The 22166-nt window shown below is 40.4% G+C and overlaps 1 protein-coding gene across 10 annotated transcripts in view; it reads left to right on the forward strand.

Annotated features, from left to right (window-relative positions):
- The window catches only part of Cep63 (centrosomal protein 63), a 79388-nt gene that overhangs the window by 25071 nt on the left and 32151 nt on the right, over nt 1-22166 (forward strand). For 4 of the 10 annotated variants that reach the window (XM_075964852.1, XM_075964857.1, XM_075964856.1 and 1 more), the window contains 7 exons: nt 33-146; nt 7260-7493; nt 7806-7945; nt 8823-8960; nt 11805-11919; nt 13900-14097; nt 15760-15846. In XM_075964852.1, the coding sequence (XP_075820967.1) occupies nt 33-146; nt 7260-7493; nt 7806-7945; nt 8823-8960; nt 11805-11919; nt 13900-14097; nt 15760-15846 (1026 nt within the window). Of the gene's footprint in view, nt 1-32; nt 147-7259; nt 7494-7805; nt 7946-8822; nt 8961-11804; nt 11920-13899; nt 14098-15759; nt 15847-16486; nt 18642-19880; nt 20087-20796; nt 21077-22166 lie in introns of those variants that run through there. The other 6 variants (XM_075964850.1, XM_075964849.1, XM_075964851.1 and 3 more) reach the window with 4 other exon arrangements.

Genomic DNA, 22166 nt, shown 5'->3' on the forward strand with positions numbered 1-22166 from the left:
TTAGGTGTTAAGTACTGTAACTGTCTCCTCAGGAATTCCGACAGAAGTCTCTGGACTGGGAGAAGCAGCGTTTGATTTATCAGCAACAGGTGTCTTCTCTGGAAGCACAAAGGAAGGCTTTAGCTGAACAGTCGGAGATCATTCAGGTAAGAATAAGCTGTCCAGCAGACAGGTTTTGACTGAATTTGACCGACTGCCATGCACCTTTTTTTTTTTTTTAATTTCTTTTCTTTCGCCACCGCCTCCCATTTCCCTCCCCCTCCCCCATCAAGTCCCCCTCCCTCATCAGCCCGAAGAACAATCAGGGTTCCCTGCCCTGTGGGAAGTCCAAGGACCACCCACCTCCATCCAGGTCTAGTAAGGTGAGCATCCAAACTGCCTAGGCTCCCACAAAGCCAGTACGTGCAGTAGGATCAAAAACCCATTGCCATTGTTCTTGAATATCCACTATGTTCAGCGAGTCCGGTTTTATCCCAGGCTTTTTCAGACCCAGGCTAGCTGGCCTTGGTGAGTTCCCAATAGAACATCCCCATTGTCTCAGTCTGTGGGTGCACCCCTCGCGGTCCTGAGTTCCTTGCTCATGCTCTCTCTCCTTCTGCTCCTGATTTGGACCTTGAGATTTCAGTTCGGTGCTCCAATGTGGGTCTCTGTCTCTGTTTCCTTTCATTGTCCGATGAAGGTTAATATTCAGGAGGATGCCCATATGTTTTTCTTTGGGTTCACCTTCTTGCCATGCACCTTCTGATGGTTGTTGTTCTTTCTGGATTCTCTTTGCTAACCTTTGCATGGCAAGCCCATCTTCCTCTACTGTGGCTTAGCCTTGTCAGCATCTAGAGCTCAGATCCTCCTCTCCCTGCCTCACCCTTCGTCCACATTGTCTTCACTCTCCTAAATTTGGTTTCTACCTATACCACCATGCCTCTTCCTTCTCTCTGTCTCTCTTCCCGTTTCTTTCTGCTTCTGTCATTGGTTTTTTTGGCTCTGCTTCTGTCTGCTTTGTTTGTTTTTATGACAGCTTGAGCACTTTGGCTAAGGTGCCTCAGCCAGAGATCTCAGTTAGTTTGCCTGTTTGAAAAGCATCTCACTGCACTGGTGTGCACCAGAATGAAAATAATGTCTTGTGGATACAGAAACTAATGACTTCAGCAAAAGCTAAATAGACACTGAATTTTTTCAGGATATGTCTTTTTGGGTCATAGCCAGTTCCTTTGCCTTTTTCCTTTAAAATCAAGAAGGCAGAAAGAAATAAACAGAGAGAGGGTGGTGAGTTTGTATAACCACTCTCTGTTACCTGTTGGATACTGGTCAGTAGGTGTGTTATTTGAGGTATGACAATCCATCCACACTGGTAGATCTCAGTTTCTAGAATGCCTGTAAGTTTAGAGAGCTAGAGGAAGATGTTCTTGTTTTTTTGTTTGTTTTTTCTTTTAAACCTTCATCTTCTTTGGCTCCCTGAGATACCAGTTGTCTGGCACACTACTGTGAGTGGTTTTGTTGTGAGGAACTCTGCTGAGACTTGCAGGACAACCCTACACCCCATAGAACAAAGACTGTATTGTCAAATTCAAGAAGCTACCAGCCAAAGTGGGAAAGTGGAGCCCTCATTGAAGGAGGGCATGGGATGGGGTGAGATTTTAACCTAATTGATAAAGCCCTATGTTCTTAAAGGCTATACACTGCTCTATTCTAATTATAGCCATTAGACTGGGAAAGAACAAATTGAGTTTTTATTTTTTTCAGTTCTCATTTTATTCATGTTGTTTATTGATTACATAGCCGTTAAGCCACTGCTATCAAATTACTATTGTGATTAATTCTATGTAATTCAAACTTCCTTGTTAGTAAAAATAGAGTTTTTATTTACCATTCACTTGACTAGAGCTAGAATAAGACACCGTTAAAGAGCTGACATCTGTTGTATCCACTAAGGATGTTTGAATAATTCTTATAATAGTTTTAATAATTCTTATCATAGTTTTGTTTAAAATAAAGTTATCTGATAAATGTACTTCTCTTTCTCCTTTGGCAAACTAAACTAGAATTAAAGCTTCTTGTGATTCAGTTTGTGTCAATCAATGCTATATGATTATCATTCTTAAACATTTAATTAAACTCTGTGTGCCCATTACCTAGTGTTAATAGTTGTCATCATCTTGTCAATCTTGTGTATGAGTGGGCGTTAGAAATGTATTACAGAAATGTACCTAATTTTCTTTTTGTTTTTTTTAAACATGGTATTACTGTGTAGTCCTGGCTGTCCTGGAACTCACTATGTAGACCAGACTGACCTCAAACTCACAGAGATCCACCTGCCTCTGCATGCCCACCACCACCTGGCTATACCTAATTTTCTCTTCAGTGTGGTATTGAACTCACTTATGCTAGGCAAGCACTGTACCAGTGAGCTAAACCCCATGCCATCTAAACTGGCTTTTTGTGTGCTATTCATTAGCGTTAATAACACGTCTACATTTTTATACAGCTGTTCTTTGGAACTTTTTTCTTCTTTGTTTGGATATGGCATTAAAAATCAGTATATTTTCTTTTATCTATGTGTATGGGTGTTTGGCCTGCACGTATGCATGTGCACCACTGTGTGCAGTGCCACAGAGTCAGAGCAGGGCCTTGCATTCTTTGGCACTGGAGTTACAGATCCTTGTGTGCTACAGTGTGGGTTTTGGGAACTGAACCCAGGTCCTCCAGAAGAGCAGCCTATGCTCCTATCTAATGAGCCACCTGTCCAGCCTGATTCTTTCCGTCTTGGAAAACTAAAACTGGGTACATGGTGGCACACTTTAGTCCCAGCAATGGGAGGCAGAGGCAGGTGGATGTATATGAGTTTGACTAAGCCAGCCTAGTATGCAGAGCGAGTTCCAGGATAGTCAGGGCTACACAGAGAAACCCCACCCCAAAGTTACAATGCAAATGAGACCATCTCATTTCAGAGCAGGTAAGGACTTAAAATTTCTGTAGTATAACAGAATGACATTAATAGATAAATCATAACAATATAAGTTAATATTCACTCTGTACAGTTTTCTCCAAGTGTCTAAAAGCCACCCTTCCACAGTTGGCTCTATGAAGCAGAATCCAGTTGAGCTTGACTCATTACATTTAGTTGATATGTAGGAAAGCAGAAAATCTGGGAGACTGGGTAAATCTTTTGAGAAAAAATTCTTAAGTATTTTTATATCTAAAAATGAGATTGAAAAATAACTTCATGCTCTTGAGTCATGCATTTACTCCAATTCTTCTACTCAGCTATTAAAATTATATACTTCATGCTCATTTTAGAAAAATGAGGACATCCTTTCTATGACTTTTTTTTTTAAATGTAATTTTGGAGCTTCAAGGAAGCCATTGTTACAGATAGGGAAATTGCTTAAGAACAGCATGGTTGGAAAGAGCCAGGGCTTTGATCTTTCCAGGGAATCCTAGTATAAAGGCCTAGTCATTGCAGCACCAGCCCCTGACCTATCTCCCCATCAGTGTCACCTCCAGATGTGTCCACGCAGGCCATCATATCCCAGTGGGAAGCCTAAAGAGCCTGCAAAGCTCTGAGCTCCGTGCGCACCTCTGACCCCGCTGTGCCTACCGTCCAGTGCAGGTTGACTTGAAGAGCTTTTTGTTTCCTGCTGTAATCGCCCTCTCGGTGCTTTCCTTCCTTCCACTGTCTTCTGTGGAGTTGTAGTAGCTCCCCTCTTCATTCAGTAAAACAATGCTGAATGCTTAGCAAGTAAGGAAAATTTCTGCTTCCTTGAAGTAATTTATACATGAAAAGATTTCTGATATATTTACCTTTAAATGCTTCTAAAGTCAGCTGTTTAGGAGAAGTGATGATAATTTTAGTTGTTTTTGTGGTTTTCTTACTTGCTTAGTATTGAAAGAGGTATTCTTGATGCTAGTGCCACTGTAGGATATAATGTGAGTTGCACAATTTACCATTTTTTTGTAGTTAGATTTATAAGGTAAAAAGAAATTACTGTGTTTTATTTAACCCCGTATGTCAAATATTATCATTTGAGAATTTGCATTCTTTTTTAAACCAGGCCATTGGCACTCCCTTGTGTGCTTTACATTAGAGCATTTCTAAAGTCAGAGTAGCCACAGCGCAGTGGTCAGTCTCCACATATGGCTCTTACTGCTCTAGTGCACAGTACAGCCTGGGTATCATTTCTAGTCAGTGCCAACACTGTCTTTTTACATGAGTGAAATAGTGAATGATTAAAAGAAGACTTGATTTTCAAAACTGAGAAGCTAATTTAAAATAGCAAATCTGGTTACACTGTTGTTTAACACAGCTAAAGCTTTAGAACTGAATTTGCTTTCAGTGTTACATAGTCATCTTAGTGTTACATAGCAATCTCAGTGTTACATAGCGGTCACAGTGTTACATAGTGATCACAGTGTTACCTAGTGATCTCAGTGTTACATAACAATCACAGTGTTACATAGCGGTCACAGTGTTACATAGTGATCACAGTGTTACCTAGTGATCTCAGTGTTACATAACAATCACAGTGTTACATAGCGGTCACAGTGTTACATAGTGATCACAGTGTTACCTAGTGATCTCAGTGTTACATAACAATCACAGTGTTACATAGTGATCACAGTGTTACATAGTGGTCACAGTGTTACATAGTGGTCACAGTGTTACATAGCGGTCACAGTGTTACATAGTGATCACAGTGTTACCTAGTGATCTCAGTGTTACATAACAATCACAGTGTTACATAGTGATCACAGTGTTACATAGTGATCACAGTATTACATAGTGATCACAGTGTTACATAGTGGTCACAGTGTTATATAGTGGTCACAGTGTTACATAGCGGTCACAGTGTTACATAGTGGTCACAGTGTTACATAGTGGTCACAGTGTTACATAGTGGTCACAGTGTTACATAGTGATCACAGTGTTACATAGTGATCACAGTGTTACATAGCGGTCACAGTGTTACATAGCGATCACAGTGTTACATAGCGGTCACAGTGTTACATAGTGGTCACAGTGTTACATAGTGATCACAGTGTTACATAGTGATCACAGTGTTACATAGTGATCACAGTGTTACATAGTGGTCACAGTGTTACATAGCGATCACAGTGTTACATAGTGGTCACAGTGTTACATAGTGGTCACAGTGTTACATAGCGATCACAGTGTTACATAGTGGTCACAGTGTTACATAGTGGTCACAGTGTTACATAGCGATCACAGTGTTACATAGTGGTCAGTGTTACATAGCCATTTTAGTGTTACATAGCGCTCCAAGTGTTACATAGCGATCACAGTGTTACATAGCGATCACAGTGTTACATAGCGATCACAGTGTTACATAGCGATCACAGTGTTACATAGTGGTCAGTGTTACATAGCCATTTTAGTGTTACATAGTGCTCCAAGTGTTACATAGTGATCTCAGTGTTACATAGTGATCACAGTGTTACATAGTGATCACAGTGTTACATAGTGGTCACAGTGTTATATAGTGGTCACAGTGTTACATAGCGATCACAGTGTTACATAGTGGTCACAGTGTTACATAGCGGTCACAGTGTTACATAGTGATCACAGTGTTACATAGTGGTCACAGTGTTACATAGTGGTCACAGTGTTACATAGCGGTCACAGTGTTACATAGTGGTCACAGTGTTACATAGTGGTCACAGTGTTACATAGCGATCACAGTGTTACATAGTGGTCACAGTGTTACATAGTGGTCACAGTGTTACATAGCGATCACAGTGTTACATAGTGGTCAGTGTTACATAGCCATTTTAGTGTTACATAGTGATCACAGTGTTACATAGTGGTCACAGTGTTACATAGCGATCACAGTGTTACATAGTGGTCAGTGTTACATAGCCATTTTAGTGTTACATAGCGCTCCAAGTGTTACATAGCGATCACAGTGTTACATAGCCATTTTAGTGTTACATAGCGCTCCAAGTGTTACATAGTGATCACAGTGTTACATAGTGATCACAGTGTTACATAGTGATCACAGTGTTACATAGCGGTCACAGTGTTACATAGTGGTCACAGTGTTACATAGTGGTCACAGTGTTACATAGCGGTCACAGTGTTACATAGTGGTCACAGTGTTACATAGTGGTCACAGTGTTACATAGTGATCACAGTGTTACATAGTGGTCACAGTGTTACATAGCCATTTTAGTGTTACATAGCGCTCCCAGTGTTACATAGCAATCACAGTGTTACATAGTGGTCACAATGTTGAGTTTTCTGTGTTGTCTGTCCCCCAGAGCTCTCATTTGGGCAGAGGTTTCAGGCTGTGTCCTGTGAGCTTCAGGCTAGTGGATAGGTTAGGGTTGGAGTGAACTGAGGCTCAACAAAGAGCCACAGACTTTCTCCTTCCTACCCTCAACCAATCTCTGTATTTACTTCTGCAGAGGGTTCTGTTGAAGATATCCTCTTGGTAAGAAGGTTAGATTGTTTTTGAAAGTGTAGAGACAATTCATACATAGCAGTTAGCAGTCAAGCTGGGTTGACTGTCACACACACCATTCTAGGGATCTGGTCAAAAGACAAAGCAGTTGCCTCTACACTAAAGCCTTGAGCTCTCATTTACACAAACACTGTTTGTCTGTTTTTGCCTGCCCTCCTTCCCTCCCTCCCTCCCTCCCTCTCTCCCTCCCTCCCTCCCTCTTTTTCTCTCTCTCTCTCTCCCAGCAGCATCTTTGTGTCACCATAATTTAAAGTACAAGAGTTTGATCCTGTATTATATACAGTAGAATCTTTAAATCTGTAGCAGGTGAATTCCACAGAGATATTTCTGTTTGAATTTCTAAAATAAAACTGTGTGTCTTTTTCTTAAAAGATGTTTGAAATAAAGGAAGTTTACCTTTACAAATGATTTATGTCCATTTTGAATGTATAGATGAAAAACCAGTTTGGATACTGAATTAAAACTTGAGAAAACCAGAATGTGGAAAGCCAAAATACTCAGCTGGCGTGTACCACAGGCCCACAACACAGTTGCTTGGAGTCCTTTGATTTGAGTAGACTTTGATAGTGATGCCACTGGAAGGAACTAATTTCAGCTGTGTATATTTGGTTATATCTGCCAGCTCAGAAGTCTCCAAAAACCGCTGATTGAACCAGTCCTTCCTATGAGTATTTTTTCTCAGTGAATAGTTATTATTTTATTGATTATTCTTTTATCACTTCTCTTTTCCTATTAAAAATCCCTAATAATAATTTCTAATAATAAAAATTAATATTTTTCTAGGCTCAGCTTGCTAACCGGAAACAGAAATTAGAGTCTGTGGAGTTGTCCAGCCAGTCAGAAATCCAGCACCTGAGCAGTAAGCTCGAGCGGGCCAAGGACACCATTTGTGCCAACGAGCTGGAAATAGAGCGCCTTAATATGAGGGTCAATGACCTGATGGGGACCAATATGACTATCCTGGAGGAGCAGCGACAGAAGGAGGAGAAACTGAGGGAGTCTGAGAAGTTATTAGAGGTGTGTGTTAGAATGCTTAGGTTAGGGAAACGCGTACGAGTGTTTAAGACTGGTTGACCTAGAACTATGTTCCAGAATTCTCAGCTTCCTCCTTGAGCTGAGGCTGATGGCTCAGCTGCTGATAGCTGTATTAATACTGTCCTTGTCATAAAACTTACAGTCAGGCTCTCTGGTTGCTTTTCTCATGAAATAGAAATGCTGTAATGTTATCTGACTTTTTTTTTTTTTTTTGGGAGTATTTTGCAGGCTCTGCAGGAAAAAGAGAGAGCTGAAGAAAAGTTGTAATAATATCTGACTTTTTTCTTTTTGCAGGCTCTGCAGGAAGAACAGAAAGGATTGAAGGCAAGTCTTCAATCTCAAGAAAACTTCATCCTTGAGGCAAAAATGCAGAAGGAGAAACTGCAAACAAAGTTGAAGACAGTTGACACTCAGCACTGCATAGAAAGCATGAGGTCTGTTCAAATCTTAAGTATTATTCTGCCAGTCTATTTGAAGGTTTGGCATTGACTGCCGATTTTAATATTGAACATTTACATTTCTGTGTTTGATCATCTTGTCTGACTTGGTTTTAATTTATGAGTTAGATTCTCATTATCATAACATTTTCATGGATAGTTTTGTCTCCTTTTCATTTGAGTCTCTGTGATTCTGAGGATCATAAACTGAGAACTCCTTACTTTTTCCTCATTGGCTGATAAACCTCCATGCTGTAGGAGACTAGGGCATAGCTGCTTGTCGTCAGTAGCAACCTGTCACTGAGCTAGCCCTTTTGAAAACTGATTTTATTGTATTATTATTGTTATTTTTTGAAACAGGATCTTATGTATCCCAGTCTACCTTCAGAATTAATACTTTGAGGATGATGTTGAACTCCTGATCCTCCTGTGTTTATTTCTCAAGTGCTGGGTTTACCAGTGCATGTGACCACATCTAGTCTCAGGGCTTCATGCATGCCATGGGAGTACTATACCAGCTAAGCTATACATCCCTAGCCCTAGGTTTGTTTTTCTATAACTGTTATTGCTAGGTTTATAGTAAAAAATAATTAAGTGAATTTAAGTCGTACATCTTGCCTGACCATCTTGTAATTTATCAGTTAGCAATCAAGTTTCAACAAAGTGGTTTTGCTATTTTATGTGGCTTTTCCCTTTGAAAAATATGCCAAATCCTAGTAAAGATTAAATTGCTGCTGACTCTGGATTGTTCTCCTGGTATATATTTCTTTTTATCCACAAAGCAGACGGCAAACTGAGCTTAATTACGAGAGCAGTTGCGACAGCGGGCTGGCTCTGCACTGTTCTTGTTCCCTTCCTTTCCTGTCCTCCTCAGGCCGCTGGAGAAGTGTCAGGTGGAAAGGAAGTTCCCTTCTCCAGGCCCAGGAGTCCTAGATAATGTGCTGTCACAGCTGGACTTCAGCCACACCAGCGAGGAGCTCCTGCAGGCAGAGGTGACTCGTCTTGAAGGCAGGTAGATAATTAGCTACATGTTTGAAACTTCAAGTTGTTAGGATGAACTTTGATCTTCGTGTTGACTCAGTAAAATAATACAATGTGGAAAATAAAGTTGATTTTCCCCTCTAGCATTCATAATGGCCTTGCTTCCTAATTCATTGAAAACATAGAAGAGAATGTCCTATCTTTCTGCCAGTCTGCCTGCATCGGGCCTGTGGTCTGCTGAGATGTCTGAGACTGACTTGCTCCTGCCCTGATTTCCTCTCTGGGCTCTTTCTTCAGTATGATTTATATGGACAGAAAGTGTTCTGTGATCTCTTCCATTTTGAAAACAGTTAAACTCCCTTTAAAACTTTTACCTGTATCAAAAAAAAATCCTCTTTCTTTGTTCTTCAAAATCAAATTCTTCAAGATTTGTGTGTTCTGACTGTCCTCACTTCACCCTTTGCCTTTTTAGGCCCCCTGTAGGGGCCTGAATTCAACTTTCCTCTCTACTACTTCACGGAAACTGTTCTTGGAGAGAACATAGTGGGCACGTGTTATTTCTTCTTTTTCGCCTATACGGTATGATTTAGATTTTCTTGTATATGAATTGAATTCTGGCTAATGGCATAGTATACTGTAGTATTTGTTGGATATAGCACAGTGTAGCCCAGCATGGCATAGTGTAGGATATCATGGAATAGTGTAGTGTATCATGGCATAGTGTAGTGTATCATGGAATAGTGTAGTGTATCATGGCATAGTGTAGTGTATCATGGAATAGTGTAGTGTATCATGGCATAGTGTAGTGTATCATTGCATAGTGTAGTGTATCATGGCATAGTGTAGTGTATCATGGCATAGTGTAGGATATCATGGAATAGTGTAGTGTATCATGGAATAGTGTAGTGTATCATGGCATAGTGTAGTGTATCATGGAATAGTGTAGTGTATCATTGCATAGTGTAGTGTATCATGGCATAGTGTAGTGTATCATGGAATAGTGTAGTGTATCATGGCATAGTGTAGTGTATCATTGCATAGTGTAGTGTATCATGGCATAGTGTAGTGTATCATGGAATAGTGTAGTGTATCATGGAATAGTGTAGTATATCATGGAATAGTGTAGTGTATCATGGAATAGTGTAGTGTATCATGGCATAGGGTAGGATATCATGGCATAGTGTAGTGTATCATGGAATAATGTAGTGTATCATGGCATAGTGTAGGATATCATGGCATAGTGTAGTGTATCATGGAATAGTGTAGTGTATCATTGCATAGTGTAGTGTATCATGGCATAGTGTAGTGTACCATGGAATAGTGTAGTGTATCATAGCATAGTGTAGTGTATCATGGAATAGTGTAGTGTATCATGGAATAGTGTAGTGTATCATGGCATAGTGTAGTGTATCATGGAATAGTGTAGTGTATCATTGCATAGTGTAGGATATCATGGCATAGTGTAGTGTATCATAGCATAGTGTAGTGTATCATGGAATAGTGTAGTGTATCATTGCATAGTGTAGGATATCATGGCATAGTGTAGTGTATCATGGAATAGTGTAGTGTATCATGGCATAGTGTAGTGTATCATTGCATAGTGTAGTGTATCATGGCATAGTGTAGTGTATCATTGCATAGTGTAGCACAGCATGGCATAGTGTAGCAGGTGATGCTTATTTTTGCCAGAGTTACAAACTTTTAGTTTGTTATATTTGTAAACATTTTTTACTAGGCAGAGCTTGATAAATTATTTTAAACTCATTTATCATAATTGCTTGTGTGCTAATTTTGTGTGTGTGTGTAAAAGATGGGTGAAATATTTACATAAATATTAGCCATGCTGGGCGGTGGTGGTGTATGCCTTTAATCCCAGCACTCGGGAGGCAGAGGCAGGTGGATCTCTGTGAGTTTGAGGCCAGCCTGATCTACAGAGAGAGTTCTAGGATAGCCTGGTCTACAAGAGCTAGTTCCAGGACAGATTCCAAAGCTACAAAGAAACCCTGTCTCGAAAAACAAAAAAAAAAAACAAAACAAAACAAAAAATTAGCCATTAGGCAAACAGAGAACAAGAGGAAATGCCACTTTGCAATTTCTAGGTTGTCTTTATACACTACATCCTTTTGTTTTCACTTTGCTGTTTCTGGGAGGCACTAGTATTGGGCGTGCTTTGTTTGCTCACACTGTCAACTTTACCCCCTTTAGGAGTATGTGAGACATTGATGATCACTATTGAGGTGGATGTGTTTACTTTAGATGGAGTCAAATAATGCTTACTATTATAACTAATTATTGTTGTTATTATTATTATTTGATTTTTCGAGACAGGGTTCTCTGTGTAGCTCTGGCTGTCCTGAAACTCTGTAGACCAGGCTGGCCTAGAACTCAGAGATCTACCTGTCTCTGCCTCTGGAGTGCTGGGATTAAAGGCGTGTGCCACCACCGCCCTGTGAGTTAGTATTCTTTAAAGGTTGTTCTTGAGGTTTTTGTATAGTCTGGCATATGTGTCACTAAGGTGATGAAGTTTGCACTTGTGACAGTTCTTGGTGGCTTTCCCTCTCTCATACAGTTAGAGAAAAACCATATGGCTATAGTAAAACTATTAGTAAAGTTGGTATCTTTATAATTCTGTAACTAGTTCAGTTTAAATCAAGAGGAAGAGTGGAGGTAAACATTGAAGTCAAAGCTACCTCAAAGGTTTGGGATGGACTTGCTGCATCTGGTTATGGGCAATTGGAAGGGACTTTTTAACATGGGGTATGAAGTTTAAGGTATTAGGAAGATGTATCTTGGGCATCAAGAGAGTACATTTAAATAATCCATTTTATGGATTTCAAGAATTTTATTTATATGTGGTTGTATTTCTGCAATACAGTTTGGAATCTGTGAGTGCAACATGTAAACAGCTGAGCCAAGAATTAATGGAAAAATATGAAGAACTGAAGAAAATGGAAGGGCATAACAATGAGTACAGGATGGAGATTAAAAAGGTGAAGCCCTGTGTGCCTGGGTCACAAAGGTGGATGTATTTATGGGCCAAGGGGTGAGTGGGGAGACTGTTAGTGAGGGAGCTGTTTAGGAAGACTGATGTTTAGGAGTGCGCTTGGTGGAAGTCTGGCTGGAAAGAAGAGATTCACTGGGGAAGGAAGGGATAAGAGGATGATGGGGAGATGATCATATACATTGTGTATATGAACGAAATTGTGAAAGAATCAGCAAATTAAAAATATAATTGAAATGTGTTCCATTCAAACTCTAAAACTTTCTTTTAAACATCATAATGGTTTCCAAACAATTGTATTGTTTCTTATAAAAACATATTATGTGACCTGTCATTTAATATTTTCTCATTGGCTAAATATGTATTTCCTCTTTGCTGTGATGCAGTTAGTGTCCTCCTTGACTGTTGAGTTATTCAGAGCCTTTCTATTAGAGGTTCCTGGCCCAGGTATCCTGGTACACTATAGTCCTAGCACTTGAGAAGTGAAGACACAGGAAATCAAGTCCAGCTAGGCTATACAAGGCTGTCTCAAAATACCAACAATAAATTAGTAAAGGGCTCTGGCTCTCCTCTTTGTTGGCATTTATTTACTTGTTTATATAGAGGCTTGGTCTTGTTATGTAGCTGAGGTTGGCCTCAAACTCACGATCCTCTGACCTTTGAATTCCGACTTGTGTGACACCAAGCGTGGTTTAATTACATTTTCATTACTTCTTGAGTTATTCTTAGTTTGAGTGTATCAGTATGTGCATGCATGTACACATATGTGTTCATATGTGTGCATAGAGCCCAAAAGTAGATGTTGGGTGTCTGTCTATTGCTGTCTCTTCCTGGACATTCACCCCCACCCACTTTGAGACAGGATTTCTCAGGGGCTCTTGCTGAACTCAGTACTCATTGGTTGACTAGCTGGTCTTTGATTCCAGGATGACCTGTGTCCTCTCTCCCTATGTTAGGGTTACAGACACATACAAACTGCCAAGGCATGTTTTACTGGGTGCCAGGAATGTAGACAAGGCCCTCATGCTTCTCCTGTAGGGGCATCGTAGCTTGAGCCATCTCCCCAAAAGCTCTTGCTCCTTTCTTCCTATTATCTTTTATGCCTGTTCTGTGAACCAGAAAACCAGATAAACAAACAAAAAACAAAACTTTAATTTGTAGCTGTGAGAAGAATGAAAGTCTTAGGGCCCCCTACATAAGTTGGGCATAGACCTTGACATTGACCCTCAATGTTTGAGTAACTCATGCTCTTCTGATACTTAATACATGATTTTAAGTTTAACTACCAGATTTTCAAAATAATTATACAAGTTGATAAATTGCTCATTTCTGTCTATTTAATCTAGGAATAATTTTATGTCTTGAGTTAAGATAAGCATTGCATTATTAATGTTTCATATATTTTCTTAGTTAAATTATATCCATTTTAAACATTGATTTGTCAGTTTCATAATACATACTATGTACTGCTATTATATTCACCACCATTACCTTCTTCTGTCCCCCTTCTACTGCTGAGCTCACCTTTCCCATCTAGCCTCTCTGCTGCTTTCACTTTTTTTTTGGATTTTTAGGATTACTGAGTTTAGTTAGGGTTGCTTACATAACATTGTTATTTACTGGAGCAGTTTGCCAGTGACTACACCACCAAAGAAGGTGACACCCTTCCCTGGTAACCATTAACCAAGTGTCTTTCCCTCTAAGTATTCTTTTCTTCTAGGGCCGTCTGCATGCTAGGCAAGTGCTATACCATTGAGCTGCATCCCCAAACCTCGTTTTTTGAGATGGGATCTTCCAGTGAAGTTCAATCTGGCCTCGAAATCACTGACTAGAGCAGGCTGGTCTCAGTCTTAGGGTCTTCCTGCCTCTGACTGCGCTTCCTGAGTGCTAGATTTAACCCTGTATATTACCATATTCCCAAATTCTAAATACTGTCTCTGCACTTTTGATGTTTTTGTCTTCTCTGTAGTTGAAAGAACAGATTCTGCAGGCTGATCAGACCTATAGCTCTGCGCTGGAAGGAATGAAGATGGAAATCTCCCAGCTGACTCGCGAGTTACACCAGCGAGATATCACTATTGCTTCTGCCAAGTGTTCTTCCTCAGACATGGAAAAGCAGCTGAAGGCAGAGATGCAGAAAGCAGAAGAAAAGGCAGTAGAGCATAAGGTAAAGTCCACCCAGAGCTTTCTAATTGATATTTGCTTGTTTGTTTTCAAAAAATGAATTTGTTCAAGGTATAGCTTCCATATTTACCTCAGTGAGCTTTTAGTAGACACCTATTTTGGATGGTTAGCAAACAGTGTAATGAGGGTTGGTGGGGAGGTTCGATGGATACAGACAAGGATATAGACATTCCAGTACTGTGTGGGCAAGGTGCTGGGCATAGCCAGGGAGTTCCCAGTCTAGAGTAGCTCTCTGCTGCTGCAGGTGGAGAATGAGTAAGGGTGGAAGAAAGCCTGCGTGTGGAGTGGGTGTGAAACAGCACGTGGCCTGAGCAGTGTGCGAAGGCTGTAGAGGGAAGTGTTGGCTTCTAAGGATTCTTGGCTGGTTTGATTGGCTAGGCTTTGTGTTTGATTAGACTGGGATAGCAGAGTAGACAGTGAAAGAAGCTGTTGTTGAGGAAGTTAAGTAATACTCTGTAATGACACAGAAAATAGCTGAAGGGTTGGGGAGGATAATACAAGTCTTAGGGAAGCTAGTGGAGGCGGATGTTGGTGTGGCTCATTTGGTTTCAGATAAAGCCTGGACTTTTATATGGGAAAAACTGGTTAGTTGGCTCCATGGAAAGACTGGAATCCAAGGTTTAGCCCTTTAGTTTTGGAAGTCCTTGCATGAAGTTGGCATTTGAAATTCCCCTTCCTCAGACATAGTGGCTTTAATGAAAAAGCAATAGAGTATGCACAAGAGTGACTTGAATCAGATTTAAGATATTTCTCAGTTTGGGTTTAAAAAGATAGTGGGAAGCCGGGTGGTGGTGGTGGTTAATCCCAGCACTGGATGGCAGAACAGGTGGATTTCTGTGACTTCAAGGCCAGCCTGGTCTACCAGAGCTAGTTCTAGGACAGCCAAGGGCCAAGACTGTTCAGAGAAACCCTGTCTTGAAAAATAAAAACAGACAAACAAACAAAAAGAGATAGTGAGCTGGAGCTTTTACAGGCAGTTTCTGCTGAGGAAGAAGGTGTAAAAGAAGGCAGGAGTCTTTTCATAGAGATAGTCAAGTAGAAAATCTCAGCAGGGCGGGGACTGAGCAGTTTATGAAAGTGCAGCTCCATGTGGTATTGGAAAGTGGAAAGATCAGGGGTGGAGGCAGATTGTGACTACGGGTTTACCTGTGACCTGAAACTTTTCCAGCTCCCATCCATCACTGGGAGTGACATTTAATTGCATGCATGCTAGTTTAAATGCTTACACCTTTGACACATTATTTTAAAAAGGATGTGTGGGGCCTGGGAGATGGCTCAGTGGGTAAAAGCACTTGCTCTGTAAGAATGAGGACCTGAGTTCAGACTCCCAGAACCTACATAAAAAATCAGGCATGGCTGCATGTTGTGTTCTGTTACCCCAGCATTGTGGGGGCAGGGTGGGGTGGGTTGGGCAGAGACAGGTGGATTCTGAGAACAGGCTGGCTCTGGTTTCTGCATACATGCATAGCAGGCACACTTGTACATGCAACACACACAGTATATGTGCACACTTTTTAATAAGTTTATCTATATGAATGGAGGATGTAGATGAGAATAATTAGACTAGTGAAAATTAGCCATGGAAAAGCTTTGTAAGATAATTTGATTTATGTGAGTTTTTTTCACCCTGATTTTCCTTCTTCAGGAGATTCTGAGTCAGCTAGAATCACTCAAGTTAGAAAATCGCCGTCTTTCTGAAACAGTGATGAAGCTGGAACTGGGCTTGCACGAGGTACCCACATAGACACTTAAGCTGTTGTACTTTTGAAGTCTTTAAAAGTAATTTGTAAATATTGATGTTAGTTGGAGTTAGAATTAAACTAGTGAAACAGTCCCTTGGTAGGTGTAGTCACAGATGAAATGCAAGTATCCTACTGCCAGAGGAGTTTTTGCTGCAGCAATAGAATAGTTTCCTGTTCTGTGTGAGATATGATGCTTGTATAGTCTGTGTTCTCAGCAAGTAGAGTGTCTGCAAAGGGTTCAGCATGGTGCTGCAGTAAGCATGAAATGGATCCTGGTGCTGGTCTTAGTCCTGTGTTCTTGTACTCACAGTGTCTTTTTATTATAAAGTATGCCATCTTTGAAATAATTAAGTTTTTATTGCATTTCAATGAGGTATATTTTATTTTGTCAAATATTCTAGAATATTTAGTAAGTGCTAGATTGAACACTGGATGAATGATCAAATTCTTGATTCTAAAGACATTCCACTAATTTAATAGAGACCGTGAGAAATACATAATAGCTACTGTGAAATCAGAGAGGACAAGATTGACTTATAGGCAGTGTGATGTTCTTTAAACATTTTATTAAAATATTCTTATGATTTATAAAATGATACATCTATTCTGATCCATCTTTTTTTGGTATAGGTCAAATGTCTGAAGACTGAATTTTTTTCTCTGCACTTCCAGGGAGTTCTGCCTCTAAAAAGATGTGTAGTCTCACAAGGCTCTCTCTTTGCTCCCAAGTAGTCCCAATTTCACAATCATGGAGGCTGAGATGGAAGAAAATGCAAAAGGCTAGAAGAACACTTACTTCCAACTAGAAAAATAGGGGACTAGTTCTGTAATCTCTCAGATGAGAAGATTCTCTGAGAATCATGAAACCATAAAGGATTTTACAACATAAAAATGTAAAATTTCTGGATGGCAAAAGACTCCATTAAAAAGATTAATAATAGAAGCCAGGTCTGGCAGCTCATGTTTATAAACCCAGCTATTCAGGAGGCTGGGGCAGGAGGACTAAGAGTTCAAGCCCAAACTGGGCAAGACCCTGTCTCAATAAAAGTAACAGCAAAAGAACCGGGGGTTCTTAGTATCTTAGATGGAGAGCAGTTGCCTAGCATGAGGCTCTGGATTTGATATCCCTTGCACTGCAAAAGGAGTAAATAAATAAATAAAAATGAAACAAATGACAGACAAGGAGAAGTAATCTGTAAGCAGACGCAGGCTATCAAATAAGAATGTCCTAAAGAGTAATAGGAAAGGGATGCAGAAGGAAAATGGCAAAGAACTGAGTAGATATTTCATAGAAATTTAAATTCAAGTGAGAGAGGGAAGCTGTTCAACTTCCCTAATAACCAACAATTTTAAAAATAAAATTTCTCTTGCTAATGGACTCGATAATGCTTTAAAAAGCTAATGCATGACTTCTGTTGGCAAATATTAAAAGGACAGGTTCTGCTGGGCACATTGATATGACTTTCAGGAAAGTTTGGCCGTGGACATCAAGCTGTAAATACATACAGTCTCAAGTACACCTGGGTATTTACAACTGTGATATTAATAGTCATGTTATTTAGTGTCCCCAGCAGTTTGCATTCCCAAAGAACCCATCTTGTAGGAGTAAATGTCTAGAAGTGGGCACAGCAGTATTGTGAAATAAACTGGTTACTAAAATGGTTGGTCTGTGACTGTACTGTGAAATATGCTGTCTTTAATACAGCAGATGGAAATATTCATTCAGTTTTGCCCCCACTCCACATCCTTTTGATATAATGAAAGTTGTTTTTTTAAAGCACAAACTTGTATGGATGGGGAAAAATAGGAGAGGAGACAGTAGCCAAACATTTACAAAATGTTTGCTTTTATTTTTGTGTGTGTGGTAGATGCTTGTCTTCATGTGTGGGGGCACATGTGTGTATGTGTGTATGAATGGAATCTAGAGATTGGCACTTGGCATCTTCCTCTATCATCCTCCACATTACGCACTGAGGCAGGGTCTCTCACTTGAACCCTGAGCTTGCTGACTTGGCTGATGTAGTTAGCCACCTTGCTCCAGAGATCCTGTTTCCTCTTTCTCAGCTTTACAGGGAGTCTACCAGTCCACTCTGCCAGCATTTACATGAGTGTTATAAATCTGAGCGCTGGTCCTCTTGCATGGCAAGTACTTTGCCAACTGAACCGTCTTCTCAGTCCTATAACTAAACATTTTATAAAGGAAGTGGAAGATGGATGGAGGGCAGGGGTTGGGAAGCCAGTTAGCTAACGAGCTGTCTAGCTTAGTGACTGGATGGATGGACGATAAATGGGTGGATTAGTGGGTGAGTGGGAGTATGGACAACAAATGACCTTGTATGCACCGATAAAGCCAACACTGAGTGAATAGTAATTCATGAACTAATCTGATTTATACTACAGAATCCTTTAAGAATATATGATTTGGCAGTGTTAAAGATTTAGGGGTCCCTACGTGATAGAGTGATTCCCTGTTCACATTCAGAACTGAGAGCTTTCAGGAATGTCACATTTGGACTCTGCCCAGAGTTCTGTGCAGCTGAGCTTCTCCTGAATCTTAGTGGGAACACTGAACCTTCTTTACCCCACTAAGTACAGGCCTGCTACCCAGTTGTCATGTTGCCTTCACCATTCATGTTCCTGGAGTAGTTGTTAATAAACCACTAAGTCTTAGAGATTCCAGGAAGATGCACGGAAAGACAAGTATTATATTTTTTTCATGTATGTGCAGTGGTTCTCAACCTTCCTAATGTGTTGACTCTTTAATACAATTCCTCACGTTGTGGTGACCTCCAATCATAATTTTTTTTGTTGCTACTTTATAAATGTAATTTTGCTACAGTTATGAATTGTAATATAAATATTTTTGGAGATAGAGGTTTGCCAAAGGGGATTGTAGCCCACTGGTTGAAAAATGCTAGTTTAATGATTTTTAGACATCAAAGTGGTAAAAAATCCTGTCAGTCTTAGCTTTCTGTGGTTTCAGAGTTACATACAGTGTGAATATCTTGTACAAATTATCAAAACATAATTATTAGGAAGTGCTTTTTGCATGCTACCACCCGGGAAGGTGAGATTACTTTTCTAAATTAATCTAATTATGGTAATGAAAGCAGCAGCTCTGATGAATATTGATCACGTTAAAGATGGGTGGTAGTTGACAGTGTAATCCCGTGTCCTGCAAATATGCTTCTCTGAGATGTGTCAGACATGGGCAGCTACTGAAAGATCTTGTAATTCCTAGTTTACAGGTTTATGTACACGTTTATGACTTGACAGGTAAATTATGTTTATCAGAGCACTATTTACCAGCTAGCTTTCACAATTTTTTCTTTACAGACAATGAAATGCTAAACTGTAAAGATCACCATTATGTTTTAGAATGTTAATTGAAATCTATCATTAGAAAACAAAAGTAGACCTGTATTATCAAGAAATAAGATGTGTGGTCCTAGAACTAAGACCAGATCACAGTAGTAATTCCTGCCATATACTTGAGTCCTGCTTTTATGTCGCCTAACTTTATGTAAAACGAGGTACCATAAAGTGCCTAAGAGGAGAGGGTATTTATTTAAAAGCTACCCCATTGGCTAGAATTTTTTAGAGCCTTGTGTTTAAATTACTTTCTTTGAATTTGTTCTTTTTATTTTCTTTCACAGGTATTCTGTGTGTGAGCGGGGGTAGGGTGGGAAGGGAGCCTCTCATTCTTCTTTAGGAGCCATGGCTGTTATATTCTTGATTTCCCCATCTCTTATTCTTAAGCTTTCCTCTGTCCTCTTTCTGTCCCTTGTGTGTCCATGTATAGGAGGAAGCCATCCTGCCCCCAATTTTCTCCTCCCTTTCCTCTAGGAAGACTGATGCTTTCTCTGTGCTCATCTTAACATGGCTAAAGACAAATTTTCACTTTCTTTAAGTAAAGCCATGGATTAGTAAAACTAAAAAAGAAACTATTTCAGCCAGCATTGTTGTAGATTGATCGTATGTACCCTTAAACACGCGGGTGATTCTAGTATTCTTTTTCCATTAGGCAAAAGAGATTTCACTAGCAGACCTTCAGGAGAATTATATTGAGGCATTAAATAAATTAGTGTCTGAAAATCAACAACTCCAGAAAGATCTGATGAACACCAAGTCTCAGCTGCAGCATGCTACTCTCGTGTGTAAAAAAAAAGATGGCAGGATTTTTAAACCAGCACATAACAGAGCAGCTGAGTTCAAGAACACAGAGTCTAAGTAAAGTTTCTTAAAAGTCTCTTTGAAATGTGTGTGCTGTAATGTGATTTCCTCTGCTTTGAGAAGTAGTCATCACAGGCTCTGGGTTTAATTCTGACTACAGTGTGCACACGCGGCTCAGGGGGTTCGGCCCTTACTTCGTTACAGCTTTTGTTCTGTGCACCCTGATGTAGTGTAAACACCATCTTGTTCCCCAGAGCCTTTCCATGCTGTCTTCCACCATCTCTGTCCCACCTGTTCCATAAGAAGTAAAACGAGGCTTTTTATAAAAAGCAGCCATTGTATTTTTGGTTAATTAATTAATTAATTTTGGTTATTACCATAAGAAAGATTCATTCAATGAGAAGCCAAGTGGCTTCAATTCATCATATATAGCTTGTGTGTTTTCCAATCAGAAGTCTTTGGTGGCACCCCACCCCCACTCTCACCCACCGTGCATTATGTGTCTTCTCTGGGCGAAGGGCTGCCCTGCCTGCTCACTCTGAATCACAGTGGCAGCTTGTTTGGCCTCTGTGTGGTGGAAGCATGAGAGTAGAGCTTGAATGAGTGGGGAACGCTTGTCCCCAAGTGGGCTGCTCCTTTGTAAGTGACAGTGCCTCGCTGCCTAGCCTCTTATTTAACATTCAAATGAGCATATTTCTTTCAGAAGTTATCAGAAAGAAAAGTTGCTACAATTTTTCATTTATTTTGTTTTCTAATCTGCTATCCAGGCCAACCCATGGCCAGCACAGACATGATGGAATAAAGACTGAGCAGTATAAAACAGGTCACCACTCGCCTCAAGAACAAATGTTGGGTAGCAAAGACCCCATGGCCAGGGGCCCCAGTCCCCGGAGTTCTCACATCAGCCCTGACAGCTCCACCGTGTCTCTGCCTTCCAACTTTCTGTGCCAAGCTCACTCTTTGCCTTCAGTGCTAGATATAGATGATGCCAACTTTTCTGACGTCCTGTCTGACTGTATGAATGACCAAGAAGAGTTTGTGTCTTCGGTATGGAAACATTCTGATCTTAACATTTATTTTATTTTTCATTTTAAGCTGGAGAGGGTGTTTTGTTTTTGTTTTATTTCTTACCGGGTCCTAGTCAGTGCCCTTTATTATTTTCACACATTGCCACCATGCGGTTTTACTTGTGAAAGCACATTCAGCCAACATGACTTGAAACTCACATTCTGAAATATGAGTGTAAGTATCCACTGCTGTTAGCCTGCACCTTCCTGCCTGCCTTTTACAGAGAGGGCTGACTGTGCTGCAACGATTGCATCAAGAATGGAGTCCCAAAGCATGGATAGAGAGAAAGGAAAAGAGGGGCTGGTGTTAGGTGGCAGAGGACGGTGCATCTGAGGTGTGCAGAGTGTGATTTAGGTACCTGTAGTGGCCAGTGGTAGAGGCCATCTTTGCCCCTGTGCTGGTCTCTCATCCCCACCACTGGGCTCTATTGTTCTTTGTCCTCAGTAGGGAAGTACTTGTGTTGGACCAGTCACTGTTGTCAGCTGTTGTCGTACCCTTGTACAAGTTCAGTAACCTTGATTTTTGTAAAATGTGTCAGCAGTTTCATGGAAAGGTTCCCCTTTTGTTGTCAAATACATGTCTGTTTTACTTACATGTAGTTAAAAACAAAACAAACAAAAAACTCATCACCCAGAAAAGTGACTTTCTTCCTAAGTTTGGCAGCACACCTTCTCTGACCTGCGATGATGTGAATTTTATTGATGTTGCTTTTTCTGATTAGTGTGAGCATCCATGTATTTTCCTTCAGAAGTACTCGATATTTGGTGCTAGCACTCTGTGGGGCCAGCATGGTTGTCCTGATTACTCAGCAGTTGCCTGATTGCCTGCCCATTAGACTTTACTGTGGTCCTGCTGTGCCCGTGTGTGGACATACACAAAACAGGAGAGCTGGTTTACAAGTTCCTAATGGAGGTAGCACAGGGCAGCCTCGTCCTGCATTTCTGTCTCAGTGTTCGTGTGGTGATGCTACACCGTGCAGTGTAAGAGTTTTAATTCCAGCCCCAGTTAGTGTGCTGTCTGCACTCTAGAAACCTACTTCTGCTTTGTCAGATGGGGACAAGGGACTCTT

This window comes from Microtus pennsylvanicus, chromosome 3, assembly GCF_037038515.1.
Source record: "Microtus pennsylvanicus isolate mMicPen1 chromosome 3, mMicPen1.hap1, whole genome shotgun sequence".
Classification (NCBI taxonomy): Eukaryota; Metazoa; Chordata; class Mammalia; order Rodentia; family Cricetidae; genus Microtus; species Microtus pennsylvanicus.